Source organism: Herpailurus yagouaroundi, unplaced genomic scaffold, assembly GCF_014898765.1.
Source record: "Herpailurus yagouaroundi ecotype Mexico unplaced genomic scaffold, PumYag 100, whole genome shotgun sequence".
Taxonomy (NCBI): domain Eukaryota; kingdom Metazoa; phylum Chordata; class Mammalia; order Carnivora; family Felidae; genus Herpailurus; species Herpailurus yagouaroundi.
In genome coordinates, this window is record NW_024412391.1 from 83651555 (window position 1) to 83668828 (window position 17274).

At 35.9% G+C, this 17274-nt stretch overlaps 1 protein-coding gene across 1 annotated transcript in view; it reads right to left on the minus strand.

The window, feature by feature from the left end:
- Positions 1 to 17274, minus strand: part of COG5 (component of oligomeric golgi complex 5) — a 321373-nt gene that overhangs the window by 56232 nt on the left and 247867 nt on the right. Inside the window, exons 13-14 of the mRNA XM_040472926.1 lie at positions 16286 to 16447; positions 14011 to 14110 (exon numbers count right to left, since the gene is read on the minus strand). Of these exons, the coding sequence (XP_040328860.1) occupies positions 14011 to 14110; positions 16286 to 16447 (262 nt within the window). The remainder of the gene's footprint in view (positions 1 to 14010; positions 14111 to 16285; positions 16448 to 17274) is intronic.

Sequence of the window (17274 nt, forward strand, 5' to 3'; positions counted from 1 at the left end):
CACACACACACACACACACACACACACACACACACACACACACACACTTTATTTTCTCCAAACTTCCAATGTACAGCATATTATATTTAGTTTTGGTTAGTTTATTTTAGGAAGTTCTTAAATGTTTAAACTGGGGAGAGGTGGGTGGTTGGTGAACTACGGAAGAAAAACAAGCACTTCTACTTTTCCTGATCTCAGTCCTTTTTCACTTTTTTCCTAAGATTCATTTATTAAATATTTAGAGGTTCACTATAACTTATAAAAGCCTCCATATTCTTTCAAGTCCTAGACTCAATGATTAATCTCCTATAAAGCTAGGATACACCCATGTGCCACCTATACACCTACCTTTATAGTACTTTATAAGTATTTTTAATTGAAATATAAAATCAAGATAGAAATGTTTAAAAACAATCAGTATACATTTTTGCTTTTAATTCCTTTGCCTTTGGAAATGTGTCAAGGAAAACATTGCTGCGGCTGAGGTCAGAGAGGTTTTTTCCTGCTTTCTCCTCTAGGATTTTGGTGGTTTCCTGTCTCACATTCAGGTCCTTTAACCATTTTGAGTTTATTTTTGTGAATGGTGTAAGAAAGTGGTCTAGTTTCATTCTTCTGCATGTTGCTGTCCAGTTCTTCCAGCACCATTTGTTAAATAGACTGTCTTTTTTCCATTGGATATTCTTTCCTGCTTTGTCAAAGATTAGTTGGCCATACTTTTGTGGGTCCAATTCTAGAGTCTCTATTCTATTCCATTGGTCTATGTGTCTTTTTGTGCCAATACCATGCTGTCTTGGTGATTACAGCTTTGTAGAAGAGGCTAAAGTCTGGGATTGTGATGCCTCCCGCTTTGGTCTTCTTCTTCAATATTACTTTGGCTGTTTGGGGTCTTTTGTGGTTCCATACAAATTTTAGGATTGCTTATTCTAGCTTTGAGAAGAATGCTGGTGCAATTTTGATTGGGATTGCATTGCATGTGTCGATTGCTTTGGGTAGTATTGATATTTTAACACTATTTATTCTTCCAATCCATGAGCACAGAATGTTTTTCCATTTCTTTGTATCTTCTTCAATTTCCTTCATAAGCTTTCTATAGTTTTCAGCATACAGATCTTTTACATCTTTGGTTAGATTTATTCCTAGGTATTTTATGATTCTTGGTGCAGTTGTGAATGGAATCAGTTTCTTTGTCTTTCTGTTGCATCATTGTTAGTGTATAAGAATATAACTTATTTCTGTACATTGATTTTGTATCCTGCGATCTCATGAAGATAAAAAGCTTCTGCACAGCAAAGGAAACAATCAACAAAACTAAAAGGCAACCAATGGAATGGGCAAAGATATTTGCAAATGACATATCGGACAAAGGGCTAGAATCCAAAATCTATAAAGAACTCACCAAACTCCACACCCAAAAAACAAATAATCCAGTGAAGAAATGGGCAGTAAACATGAATAGACACTTCTCTGAAGAAGACATCCAGATGGCCAACAGGCATATGAAAAGATGCTCAACGTCATTCCTCATCAGGGAAATACAAATCAAAACCACACTGAGATACCACCTCATGCCAGTCAGAGTGGCTATAATGAACAAGTCAGGAGACTATAGATGCTGGAGAGGATGTGGAGAAACGGGAACCCTCTTGCACTGTTGGTGGGAATGCAAACTGGTGCAGCCACTCTGGAAAACAGTGTGGAGGTTCCTCAAAAAATTAGAAATAGATCTACCCTATGACCCAGCAATAGCACTGCTAGGAATTTACCCAAGGGATACAGGAGTACTGATGCAGAGGGGCACTTGTACCCCAAAGTTTATAGCAGGACTGTCAACAGTAGCCAAATTATGGAGAGCCTAAATGTCCATCAACTGATGAATGGATAAAGAAATTGTGGTTTATATACACAATAGAATGCTATGTGGCAATGAGAAAGAATGAAATATGGCCTTTTGTAGCAACTTGGATGGAACTGGAGAGTGTGATACTAAGTGAAATAAGTCACACAGAGAAAGACAGATACCATATGTTTTCACTCTTATGTGGATCCTGAGAAACTTAACAGAAGACCATGGGGGAGGAGAAGGAAAAAAAAAAAAAAGTTAGACAGGGAGGGAGCCAAACCATAAGAGGCTCTTGAAAATGAGAACAACCTGAGGGTTGATGAGGCGTGTAAGGGACGAGAGGGTGGGTGATAGGTATTGAGGAGGACACCTGTTGGGATGAGCACTGAGTGTTGTATGGAAACCAATTTGACAATAAATTTCATATTAAATAAATAAGTAGGTAAATAAATAAAACCAGTGCACAGATAAACGAATGATTACAAATCAAAAACTCTCGTAAACACAGACAAAAAGTTTAAACATTATCAGCACTCCAAAAACTCAATCATCTCCTTCCTCCTATAAAGTGACTTCTTTATATAATCATTTAGGACATATTATTTCATATATAATAAATATATATATATTTATATTTTGTTCAACATTACGTTTGTGAGATTCATCCATGTAGGACTGTATGTAAGCTGTAGTCTCCTTCTTTTTTCAATAGTAAGCTGTAGTCTCCTTCTTTTTCAATATTGTACAGCATTCCACTGATGAATATCTCAGAATTTATGTAGCTGTTTTCTTGATGGGCATTTGGGTTGTTTCCATTTTGAGGCTCTTACAAAAAATGCTGCTAAACACATCTCATGGTGTACATGTGTAGATATTTCTATTAGGTTTCCCTTTCATATTTAGATCTAAATTCTACCTAAAATTGATTTTCGTCTTTGGTGAGGGCCAACTTTCTTTTTTTTCCACAAGACTATCAAAATAACTCATCATCACTTACCAAAAAGACCACCCTCTCCCCACTGCTGTCCACTGTCATCTCTGTCGCACAAGAAGTGACAGTATACTTGTGGGGCTGTTTCTCTAACCTTGTGCTAATACATCATCATCACCATTACTGCAGGTTTCTAATGGATCTTGCTATCAGTAGAACAAATATGTCTGCATTGGTAAAAAGCATATTGTTACACTGAACCTACAGATCAATTTTGGAAGAACTGACATGTTTACGACACTGAGTTGTCCAATCTATGAATAGAGTATGTGCCGTCATTTATTTCTTTAATTTCTCTCAATATGACTTACAGTTTTCAGTGTAGTCTTGCCCATGTTTTCTCAAACTATTCATAGAAACATGTTATTTTCTGATGCCATTATAAATAGTGTTTTTAAAAAATTCTATTTTCTGTTTGTAGCTGGCAAACATAAATAGTTGATTTTTGTATAACTTGAGTAAGAAGGAGTTTGGGACATGCCACTCCAAAATATGCTGCTCTTGTATATTATTTCAGGTTGAAGTCACTGAAAAATAGCAAATACAAGCAGACTGGCTTTCTCTGAACTCACTGTCATCTGCCCAAAGCACGTCCTCCAAAAGAAACTCAACCATCATAAAGTCCTCTGCCTAAAAGTTTTATCAACCAGGGAATATTGACTCTTATCACAAACAGGAAGTAGCCATCACACCTACACAAACTTTGTCATAAACTATCATTTCTGCTGCCTATTCTTGTAAGGTCCTCATCATCTTTTCTAGAAATCATTCATTCTACCCTAAGTAGCCTATATCCATCCCTCTTTCTTTTCCCCTATTAAGACATTACATAGTTTGTGACAAACAAATACTTGGGAGATTTTCTAGATACTTTTCAGTTATTTCAGAAGGAGGGATTATAGACTTTTTTGAAATATGTGAAATTTTCCCCGAAAAAATTCACACGTCATAATAATATTTGATAATTTCCTGAGATTCACAGATGTCCTGTAATTTCTTCACAGACCTCCTAGATTAACAATTCCTATCCTAAGATACCGAAAAGTGATATAAAGATAAGTGTCCAAGAAGGACAAAAAAGATTTTCTTGATTCCTAACACAGAACGCTTTCCAAATACACCTTTTTAGGTATGTCTTAGAAAATATTCTAAACTGGCACAACTTCCTACTAACGAGTTGAGTAAAAAGTTGCCCAAAAGTGTGCTATGTGCTTGATAAATTAAAGGATAATTTAAAAAAACATCAATTTTTCTAAGATGTAAATGAGTTCTTTTGTATTCAAATGCAGCAAACTTCAGTTTGCATCCTAATTTTTAAAGGGAGTGTTCATGTGTCTTTTCCCCTTCCTCTCTCTGATTGTCCCAAGGGTTTGGGGGTTTAGAGTTGTCCTTTCAACCATGCCTCCCTCTCCGCCATAGTCACCACAGCTCTCCATTTCACAATCAGACCTGGGGTCGTGGCTCAGAAATCCCATCGCATTGGAATACTGCAGATCCCATTCCTGACTGTGTCTTGACCTTAGTTCCATTTACCAGTCAATCTTGCCTCGTATCCCCCTAGCTGGTACCTATAGCAGCCTTAAGAGGTTAATGTAGGTTTTCTTTGTATCTTATTTGTGAGTAAGGCTATCTTTACTCTATGTGTATCTGTATGTCTGAGTGTGCTGGGTAGGAAGGAGGGTGCGCTGAGTGAATGAATCAAAGCCTTACCTTGACTAAATGCTGACAACTTTCTCTCCCAGAAATATATTTTCAAAAAGAATAATTTTGAAGTATACATTAGGGAATTAAAATACACTCAAATACCCTGGAACAGGGATAAGAATAAAAGCTCTTTTTGATCATTAATATGCTTGAAAAGATGTAAAAGCTCTACAGTGCTAAAACTTCTAATTTGAGTAAAAATGGACCGGGTAATTCAGACTAATCCTGTCAGCAAGAACACCTTGAAAAAGTGAATAATATGTTTTAAAAATCTTCATGGTATCGAAGTGCTAACATGGCAGTGAAAAATTATGAAGCAAGATTCAATTGCCTAATTTCTTTTCAAGTCTCTACTACTTCTATTTCCTGTAGTATGGAAAATTCTATTGTTCAGAGACTGAAGACACACCACATTTTGAAATTAAGGAAAAAATAAATATATTTTGTAACAAAAGAAAGAAAAAACACAAGAGGAAAAATATTTATTTGGATATTATATACTGTAGTAATGAAAAAATGTTTAGGGCAATAAAGACTAGAAAATTTGATAAGGGGTCAAAATATATATCATCAAATGATGTACACAGAGAAAGGCTCATGAGTTTTTAAAGTAATAGTAACATTAGTTAAAATCATTAATTATGATAGTGATAAATTTCTATTTTCTGGCTAAGAAACATATTGGATGCCATAAAAATTTAATATACACATAGGAGAAAATATTTGCCAATCATGTATCATAAGAGGTTATTATCCTAAATATATAAAGAATTCATACAACCCAACAGCAAAAAAGAAAAAATCTGATTAGAGATTAGATCTGAAGAGACATTTTTCTGAGGACAGCACTTAGATGGTCAACAGGACATTAAAAGGTACTCAACATCACTAATCATCATAGAAATACACATCAAAACCACAATGAGATATCATACCTCATACCTGTTAGAGTGGCTGCTATAAAAAAGACAAAGAATAACAAGTGTTGGTGAGGATGTGGAAGAAAAGGCAACCTTTGGGCACTGTTGTGGCAATATAAATTATGGAAAACTTTCTGGAAGTTTCTCAAAAAATTAAAAATAGAACTATCATATGGATCCTGCAATTCTACTTCTTGGAGTATTTACTCCAAGAAAATAAAATCATTATCTTGAAAAGATATCTGCACTCCTGTGTTCATCATAGCATGATTTACACTAGCCAAGACATAGAAACAACCTAAGTATCCATTCATGAATGGATAAAGAACATGTGAGAGAGAGAAAGAGAGAGAGAGAGAGATCACATATATATGCAATGCAATACTATTCAGCCATTAAAAAGGAAGGAAATCCTGTCATTTGTGACAACATGGATAGACCTTATGAGCATTATGCTAAGTAAAATAAACAAGACCGAGAATCAATACTGTGTTATCATAGATACAAAGAACAGATCGGTGATTACTAGAGGCAGGGGTGGGGACAAAATGGGTGAAAATAGTCCAAAGAATACAAAATTCCTATTATAAGATAAATAAGTCCTAGAAATATAACATAAAGTAGGGGGACTATAGTTACAATACTGTATTGTACATTTGAAAGTTGCTAAGAGAATAAATCTTAAAAGTTCTAACCACAGGAGAGGCAAGTGGCTGTGCACCTAAAACTGATATAGTTTACCCTAGAATGGTATGGGTTTGAACTGTGCAGGTCCACTTACACATATATTTTTTTTCTGATAAATACAGTACTGTAAGTGTATCTTCTCTTATGATTTTCTTAACAACATTTCATTTTCTCTAGTTTACTTTATTCTTAAAGAATATAGTACATGTATATATAACATTCAAAATGTGTTAACTATGTTATTTATTTATATGTTTATGTTTAACATAACATAAACATTGACTTATGCTGTATGACTAAGGATCTGGTCAACAGTAGGTTATTAGTAGTTAAGTTTTTTAAGTTTTTAGGGAGTGAAAAGTTATATGCAGATTTTCAACTCCATTTTTTATAGCTCAAAATAAATACATATGTAAATAAATACTTGTATATTCTGCTTTAAACATTTTTTTAATGTTTATTTATTTTTGAGAGACAGTGAGAGAGACAGAACATGAGCAGTGGAGGGGCAGAGAGAGAGGGAGACACAGAATCCCAAGCAGGCTCCATGCTGTGAGCTGTCAGCACAGAGCCAAAGTGGGGCTCAGACACATGAACCGTGAGATCATGACCTGAGCCGAAGTCGGACACTTAACTGATTGAGCCTCCCAGGTGCCCCTATTTTCTGTTTCTTTTTAAAGTTTATATTTATTTTAAGAGAGAGAGACAGCATGAGTGGGGAGGGGCAGAGAAAGAGGTAGAGAGAATCCAAAGCCGTGCAGAGCCCAATGCAGGGCTCGATCTCATGATTCATGAGACCGTAACCTGAACCAAGATCATGACCTGAGCTGAGATCAAGAGTCGGACCCTTTAGCCGACTGAGCCACCCAGGTACCCCTAGATATTTTTAAAAATTTAAAGCACACTGACAAGATTCAAAAAGAAAATTTCATGAGTTTTTTGTTGTTGCTATTGCCATGTTCCTAATTTGACTTTGTGACAGATGGCATGATTAGTCCCAATCCTTCATCCCTCTTTCCATCCACATCCTTTGCAATTTCATATTGCACTGTGGTTGGGTGGTTTTGGTAAGCCAGACCTTGGGGAATAATTTCTCTCTTGTACTTCTGCCTTCCTCATGGGATCAAGCCCAGGAGAGCCTGCTGCAGGCACAGAGACATGCAGAACAGAGTATTTAACTATAGTTGAAGGCAGCCTCGATCAGCTGCCAGCCGGCTGTGAGCAAACCCAACTAAGGTAAAGTCACCTAGCTGCCCCTCAAGTATGAGCAATAAATGCTTACTGAATGCCATTCAGGTGTTGTGGTTGTCTATTATGCAATGTTCTCATTACAACAGATAATAAAGACTTTGCAGACTTTAACCAACAAATTTGCACTTCTCACTTTCTTCTGAAAATACTTCCTAACGATAATAACCATTTCTGACCTTTTCCTAAGTCTTCACTATGGCCTACTGAATCTTTTTTTTAATTAATTAATTAATTTTTAAATTTACATCCAAGTTAGTTAGCATATGGTGCAACGATTTCAGGAGTAGATTCCTAAATGCCCCTTACCCATTTAGCCCATCCCCCTCCCACAACCCCTCCCTCCTGCAACCCTGTGTTTGTTCTCTAAATTTAAGATTCTCTTATGTTTTGTCCCCCTCCCTGTTTTTATATTATTTTTGCTTCCCTTCCCTTAGGTTCATCCGTTTTGTGTCTCAAAGTCCTCAGATGAGTGAAGTCATATGATATTTGTCTTCCTCTGACTAATTTCACTTAGCATAATACCCTCTGGTTTCATCCATGTAATTGCAAATGGCAAGATTTCATTCTTTTTGATTGCTGAGTAATACTCCATTCCTTTATCCATTCAGCCATTGGTGGATATTTGGGCTCTTTCCCTACTTTGGCTATTGTCGATAGTGCTGCTATAAACATTGGGGTGCATGTGCCCCTTCGAAACAGCACACCTGTATCCCTTGGATAAATACCTAGTAGTGCAATTGCTTGGTTGTACCTACTGAAATTTTTTTTTTTTAACATTTATTTATTTTTGAGAGACAGAGCACAAGCGGGGGAGGGGCAGAGAGAGAAGGAGACACAGGATGAAGCAGGCTCCAGGCTCTGAGCAAGCTGTCAGCACACCGCCTGACATATGGCTCAAACCCACGAACTGTGAGATCATGACCTGAGCTGAAGTCGGACGCTTAACTGAGTCACCCAGGTGTCCCCCTGAATTCTAAACCAGCATGACCATTTACTACGGACCTGGCACAGCCTGCAGAAAATCAAGCTCTCACAAGTCTGGGAAGCAAGTCAGAAAGTGATCTCAAGGGAAAGAAGGAGTGATCCTAAAATAGTTAAATGCAAGAATGGAGGTAAGAAAGAGTAGAAGGCTGTCTATGAATCGAGAGGGTAGGTAACCTAAAGGGCTCAGTGTGTTTGTATTATAGCTAAAGTGCATTTGGGCCAAAAGAATCTACTGATATGTTTTGTCTATTTGTACATAATATAAAAATTCTCCCAAGTGATTAGATATTTTTAAAACTTTTTATTATTTTAATGTTAATAATATAGAATATTATCATATGATATTATATGGAGCAGTATCCAGGTAGATGACATTTAAATCTGCATTAAATAATCCTTTTAAAACTAAAAAAGTTGAACTCATGTTTCTGTATCATCGTTTAAATATCACACATGTAGGTTTTCTTCCACTATAGGAATGTCAAGTCTCCAAATTGCTTATGAAATCACACAAAGAATAAAGGGTATATTTACAAAGCGTTTTTAAAAAAAAAAACAAAAAACAAAAAACAAAAAAACCCACAAAACCCTACTGCCATCTAAAACTACTGACCTCATACACAGCTACTGACCTGCATTAAAGTTGAAACTTCCCCTTAAATGTCATTCCTATTACTGTTTCCATTTAAATGGTCTGCAACCTAATTAAATGCCAATCTACTTTCTCACAGTTTACAACACTTGACATTTACCCCAAGATTCTAGATGTCATTCCCTGAAACCATCAGATAATGGTTACTGTTGGAAAATGTCCTTACAGCTTACCTTTTAAAAGGACTACTTTTTAGTATATCTGCCTCTAATTTTGACATCACAAGTTTACAAGCCTATAAAGGTTTATAAAGGCACAATAACTTCTTTATAGTAATATTTTAATTTCATTTTAATATATAGAGGACAAGGAAAACATTGATTCAAACTTGTGAGGTCTAATGACATTTTCTTCTAAAGGTCACATTTCAGAACCATATAAATTACCAATACATAAACATTAAATAATCAATTTGTTCAGTTCAATCCTAAAATGTGATATATACATCTATAGGTATGTATTTTGAACGTAAATTCTACTCAGTAATTTTTTTTTCTGCTTAGTAAATTACTTATAACTTCACAACTACTGTCAGTCAAGACAAATGAATAAGAACTTTTAAATAAAGACAGTCTAAAAAACCAGTGATCTCCTTTTTACAAAAGGGTACCCATGAAGCTGATATTCACATTACATACTAAATTAAATACATACTAGAGGAAGTAAACCCTTCTTGGTTATAACTCACATGTGAGAATTCAAGGTTAAATCCCTGTGTTTTCTAAATTACTAAACCATCTAAATATCTGCTATGATCTGAATGTTTGTATCCTTCCCACTCACCCCATTCCTGACTTATATGTTGAACTCTAACACGCAAGGAAGGGGGGCCTTTGGGAGGTGATTATGTCACAAGAGGGATTAGTGCCCTTATAAAAAAGGCTTTAAAAAGCCCCGTGCCCTCTTCCCTGTGAGGTTACAATGAAAAGACAGCCATCAGTGAGCTAGCAAAGGTGTCTCACCAGACACCAAATCGGCTAGTGCCTTCATCTTGGACTTTCCAGGCCTCAGAATTGTGAGAAATAAATGAATGTTGTTTATAATTGACATTATTTAAAAAAAAATTTTTTTTAAGTTTATTTATTTTTGACAGCACGTGCGCACACACTAGCAGGGGAGGGGCACAGAGAAGGAGAGAGAGACACAGATTCTGAAGCAGGCTCCAGGCTCTGAGATGTCAGCATAGAGCCCGATGCAGGGCTTGAACTCACAAGCTGTGAGATCATGACCTGAGCCAAAGTCAGACGCTTAACAGACTGAGCCACTCAGGGGCCTCTTTAATTGACATTATTTATGTTGGTTTTAAGTCACCCAGTTTGTATCATTTTGTTAGGGATCAAAACACTATCCACTAAGAACACAAGTTAAATAAACTATAGTATATAAATAATATATATCATGCATATATTAGATTTAGATCTCTATGTCATATTGTAAAGTAATTAAGTGAATAAGTAAATAAGTAAATCACAAAAACAATTTCACATTTCTTAAATAAAAAAGAAAGATGTATTTGTGTTGAGATACAATGCAGTTTGAAAGCTTGGTCTAGAGTCAAATCTGAGTTTAAATGCTAGTTTCAACACTTGTTGGCCAGCATTCTACTTTTACCAGTCTGTATCAGGCATGCTATTAACTTTTCTCAGCCTTAATTTCCACATTTTGTAGTGGCAGGTATCGCTACTTCCATTACATAGGATTACTGTGAAGTAAATAAGATAATACATATAAATGGCTTGGCATAATCCAAGCCACTATAAATGTTTAGTAACTGTAGTTATTTTTATGGCCTTTCTCTAACCTCAAGAAATGAATTCTCTGGTACCATGTAAGAGTCATAAAAACGAATCTAAGAATTAGTCCCTACAGAGGTTTAGGTTTATAGGACACATAACATTGGTGATTAATAACAGAAAACCTTAGAAAAAATAACACATGTGTAATGATAAAACAATTCCAGATTATATGCACATATATGTGCCATATATGTAGTATATACATACAATTTATTATGTTATACTCTACTGTGTCCTAGAATATTAAAATAAAGAGGTTGAAAACAAATAACATAGCTGTTAAGCATGTGGAAGAATTTATCTAACTACACAGAATGACTGAGATGACCACAAAGATGGTCCACATTAAGGATCAACTTGAGAAATCCTTTTATGAGCTTTCCTCCTGACAGGAATTCAAGCTGTAGTTAAGTATACTAAAACATTCTGATAGCCAACAAACTTGCACAACTGACCTTTAGGGAAATAAATTTAGGATTCAGGAAAGCAGCTCATTCTACATTTTAAGTTGTATATTTTCAAGTCCCCCTTTTTGAAAGCATGTTTGTCTCAAAAATTCTAGCTTTCCTTCATCTCACTACTTGAACATTCCATTAAGGATCTGATTTCTGTCACTTTTCAACCTTGTGGACTTAAATTTTTCATCTATAAAAAGAATACTCCTTTACAGAAATATCATGCCATATTTCAAGCCAACATTTCCATTTACAGATAAAGTAGATATTCTAATTCAAATTCTGTTTCAAGTCTTTCTCCCACTGAAGACTTAATACTGGCTATTTTCCTCTAAATGTTTTCAGAGAAATAATTCTAAAAGAATAGGAATATGGCAAGATCAAAGAATAAAAAACATCAAACTTAAGATAAAGAAGTAACAGAAATAGTACTACTAGCCAAAAATAAGAGATATATACTAAAATGTCACCAAAGTCCTTAATTAATATTTTAAAAATAAAGCATATGATGCTTTTTGTACTCTTATTAATGTTTAGGTGTTCTTTCTGCACTAAAATCAAAGTTGAAAAGGACTTTCTGGTTAGCCCTCAGCATTGTAGGTTTGGTAGGCCTGAGTAATCAGGGTCACAGACTATCTGACCAACAGTATCACAGTCAAATGTCTGTTGATGTATTTTAATTTTGTCAAAGCCTTTACCGTTATCACCTTAACTGAAGCCACATGTTACAATACCACTGCCCCCTGCTGCAGCAGAAATGAAAAGTATTTTCTATACATATGCTGGCTCTTCCTTATCATGCTGTCCTCAGGTGGGACCATCGAATGATTTTTTTTCCTGACATTTTCAGTAACTATAATGAACTCTATTGGATGTAATACTGAATTTCATTTATAGCAACAAATGTTTTTTAAAGCAATGAATATCATAATAAGGCTTCTATTTAAAAAGTTTGAGAGAAAAATTAGTCAACTAATTACCTATAAAGTGCTTCCATGGTCTCTGTAGGACCAGTTTTCAATAAAGTTTTAAAAAGATGCTTCTAAATTGCTTATCAAGGCTATAAGAACAAATGAATGGAAAATAGCACATTAATATGCAAACAAAATCTGGCCATCCGTTGGAACTGAAAGAAGCCTTATGATCGTTACCACCAAAGATCATTTTATGCAAATTCTTTCAGTTCAATTTGCTACCAATGTACCCGAAATATCATTCCAGAACCAACTAGAACTACAAGCATATAGGTAAAATCAGATTACTTCATTTTATGATGTTTGATTTGGGAGCAATCAGAGGCTAAACTGAAAACATGGTTGGTCACCTCTGTACAGATCGTAGAGATTCTGGCACATTCCTTAAAATTAATCGACACAGATGAAAATATATTAAAGCCTTCATATTTGGATTTCAGTTAGCATACATATATACTAGTTAAATATGTGTACTTAACTTTAAAACATTAATGCACAGAATTAGGATCATGATTCAGTTATTTAGCTATTATTTTAAATACAAATAAAATAATCTTTCAAACAAAATTATTTTAGGGTTAAACTTCCGCGCTCTATGGTTAAAACTTTTCAAAAGTAAATCAACATTTTTTATTACAGTTTTAAGCAGTTCACTTCCTCTAATCATTTTTTTTAACAGTTCAAGTCACTTTCACAATAGGTAACTGAAAGAATGGTATCTGGGTGAGCAGTCACACCAGAGGGGAATTTTGATCAATCTGAGATAATTATATTAAATACACACACACACACACACACACACAATTAGACTATAAGGTAGTACAGGCATTTTTAAAAAATGTTTCAGAGAAAGACCGAGAGACAGTGTGAGTGGGGGAGGGGCAGAGAGAGAGAGAATCCCAAGCAGGCTCCATGCTGTGAGCACAGAGCCCAACGCAGGGCTCAATCCCACGGACTGTGAGATCATGACCTGGGCTGAAACCAAGACTCTGATGCTTAACTGACTGAGCCACCCAGGCACCCCAGTACAGGCATTTGTTTTGTTTCGTTTTTTTTTTTTTTTATTTTTTTTTCAACGTTTATTTATTTTTGGGACAGAGAGAGACAGAGCATGAACGGGGGAGGAGCAGAGAGAGAGGGAGACACAGAATCGGAAACAGGCTCCAGGCTCTGAGCCATCAGCCCAGAGCCCGACGCGGGGCTCGAACTCCCGGACCGCGAGATCGTGACCTGGCTGAAGTCGGACGCTTAACCCACTGCGCCACCCAGGCGCCCCTCGTTTTGTTTTTAAAACCTTATAAAACTTTCTTGCATTGTAAAAGTAGAACAATGGTAGGAGGATCACTTTTTACTAGATCCAACTTTTTTTTGGTTCAAATTCATCAGAAAGTTTCAGAATTTCACTAAAGTAAAAACACCAGGGGGCGCCTGGGTGGCGCAGTCGGTTAAGCGTCCGACTTCAGCCAGGTCACGATCTCGCGGTCCGTGAGTTCGAGCCCCGCGTCAGGCTCTGGGCTGATGGCTCAGAGCCTGGAGCCTGTTTCCGATTCTGTGTCTCCCTCTCTCTCTGCCCCTCCCCCGTTCACGCTCTGTCTCTCTCTGTCCCAAAAATAAATAAACGTTGAAAAAAAAAATTAAAAAAAAAAAAAAAACACCAGTAAATTAATATTCAGTCAATTCAATATTTATACTTAGGCAAGTATAATTAGCAATTTTAAGCAAAATCATTATAGTTTCCAGAAGGGATATCACTTACAAGCTGCTCCGATTTTACACCGTATAACTGGATGGTCTTTGCCACGTTTTTAGACACAGCTATTGTGAGGTCTGCGTCTACAGCAGCTACATTTAGTTCACTGGAGAAAACAAAAACAGACTTTAATTATTAGCAACATAGTTCATCAACAAAGTAAAGGACAACATATAAACTTAAACCCAATAAGCAATGTGATGATTCTTTTTATAGACTTCACGGACTGCTTCCAAGAATTGGTTGCATTGTTTCATTTTTCTTCCTAAATTCAGCATTAAGAAAAAGTGCTTTGAGATGGCTTGGTTAATGACCAGTTTCTCATTAATAAAAGCACATCATGTGTGGGTTCAGGCTGTGATTAAAAGAGTAAATTGTGTACAGATTTTTAAAGTAGCACTCTTGTTAATACTGATAAGTGCAATTAGAGACACTGCATATCACAGACATCTGCAAGGAAATGACAGCTTTTGAATGGAAATGATGACCTTGGAAGGACAGAGGCTAAAAATATAAATTACACATGATACATAAAGATGCTCAGTTTCTGTAGAAATTATGCCAATTCATGCTATTTTGTAGAGTAGCTTTTTAAATATATTAAAAACATAACAAAGATAGAATGTGAATTTTTATTTTATTTATTTATCTTTGAGAGAGAGAGCGAGCGAGCGAGAGCGAGCCCTGGGGAAAGGGGCAGGAGGGAGAGAGAAAGAGAATCCTAAACAGGCTCCATGCTCAGTGTGGAGCCCAATGCAGGGCTCAACCCCACAACCCTGGGATTTTGAGCCAAAATCAAGAGTCACACACTCAATTGATTTAGTCACCCAGGCACCCCCTAATTTGAAAATTTAAAATGTGGATTCTTGAAGTGTTTCTTGTCATACTTGTCATACTTATTTTCAATTTAACAATGGGTTTTGTTTTTTTGGGCTGAACCCCCCCCCCCCCCAAAAAAAAGTATTTACCAAGACCATGGAAAAATACTAGGAGTTCAAAACTGCACAAAACCCCATATATAGGTAGAAAGCAGGAAAAGATAATTATTGTGTCTGAAGTAGCAAACAAATCTTGGCACTTAACAGATTCTCTTTATGAAGAAAGTGAAAGACTTTGAAGCAACACTAGTGTATATTGTGCGCCATAAAAATGTACTTTCATAAATAGGGAGACATAACTTTATTAATGGTGACTTTTAAGTTCTACTGAATACTGGGCATAACCATGCTTCTTCGAGCTCCATGTTGTATTTGATTACAGCATTGCCAAACTGTCCAGAGGAATGGGAGAGATGCCCCTTTAATATTTTCATAAATAGGTTAAAAGATCAGGTTGAATCCAAGACTACTGTTGTCACTACCAAACCAAACAGATTAACAGAGACCTAACAGAGACCTGAGGGTAAAAACAATCTAGAATTAGGACTTTGGAAAAGTCATGATGATTGTGAAAAGATTTAAGATCAAGATGCAGAGCAATTTAGATACTGCGTAGGTAAGGTACACTTGCAGCTGGATATATGCTTGTGGACATTATACCTGTGGCTTCTTAGTCTTCCTCTCACATGCCTCAGAATCGCCACCTTGAAATGTGTAGTCTAAAACCATCTAGACAGTTCTATACTTTGATCCTATATTGCCTGAACTATTTTATTTCTCAAAATGTTCATCTACAAATGTACAAACCTCCTGTTAGGACAACTTGTTAGCTATGATAGGAGCTGAGACAGTCTTAACTGCAGATGAATCTGGGTAACTGTAAATGTCTAAGGCACCAGTACAATTACATCGTCTGCAAGCATTCAGGTAGCACCTCTACCAGGATACCTCACCTTTTGAGCATTTTAAAAGCTGTCATGTTTACTTAGGAAGCTCAAAATAGCCACACACACAGGTAGGCTAATCAAGACTGTAATATCCTGTGCATGAAGTACTTTATGGACTTAAGATAAAAAACATTAAGCTCTATACTTTAGTTTCTCAATTTGTAAAAGTATTTTTATGCTATTTTACTGTGTAACACTGGATATTTACTATGGCATAAAAATTAGGTTTACTTTTCATCCTTGACAAGATACAGAATAATTATAAGCTATTTTTAGACTGTATTTAAAGGGTTTTATTAATTGGAATCTTAAGTACTTTCTGTATATGCACTGATTCACTGCAAACCCCTTGATTTAATTGCAGGACTAATTACTTGAATAATTTGAAGTAAATTAAAACATCACTAACAAATGTGGCAGGCATTTTATAGCATGTCATTACATAAAAATCCGTACCTTGCTATAGTTTTAATGATACCTTCAAGTTCATCTGCAGAAGGAGGATTGCGACCACCAGGGGGAAAAACCAAGTTGATAGGATCAAAGAGTCGAGATAAAGATTTTGATAAATAAGCAGCTTCATAGGGTTGCAGTGAGTCTTTCAAAGCCTTTTCGGGGCTGTGGGAACAAAATGTATTAAAAATGAATTCAGATTATATAAAACTAAATGCTACTGTATTGGAGTGTGAATGCCTTTCTTACAAATCTATCCTCTATATAAAATGTAACTCTCTATGAACAAAAAGGAAAAAGTTTAAAAATTTATATATTTACAAATACATTTCATGACTAAACATGTATTAAGAACTAAACATCTTAACCTATACATAAGTCCCACATATAAATGTAATACAATTTATATTGGTATCTACTGTAGTAAGTCTGTCATTTGAAACTAAGAGAATAACAATGTAAAGTCTTTTTAATTCTAATGGGGCTATGCCTTTGTGGAGGAAATCCAGATTCTAGAGAGTCTGAAAGCCTCACGAGAGAGCCAGGTGTGTAGAAACCTGCTCCACTCACTTGACCCTTTGTGCCACAGCTGCCATTTCCCAGGGAGCTCGCTGAGAGGGAAGTTCACAGGTTCTAGGCTTTTATCAGCCTTCCCATGCCAAACTAACAGAACGAGGACAAAATAAAAAGTGTTTGTCAAAGTCCTACAGTCACATAAATACTCCCAATTGGGGTTCTAAGCTAATTTGTTTTATAATATTTCTCACAAACCAGAACGTCCTTCTTTCCTCTTTCATCTTCCCATGTCTTAAATTATTTGCATTTTCATTTAGCAGTCCAACTATTGGGTCTTATATTTTTCCTTTGACAATTATTATCAAATGTCTATAACCATTATTTCCATTTGCTTTCTTATTCCTGTAATTAACTCTGCATCTCCTTACATGGCCCTTGTTTATAATCCTTCTACCAGTCCTTCCATTGACTTTATT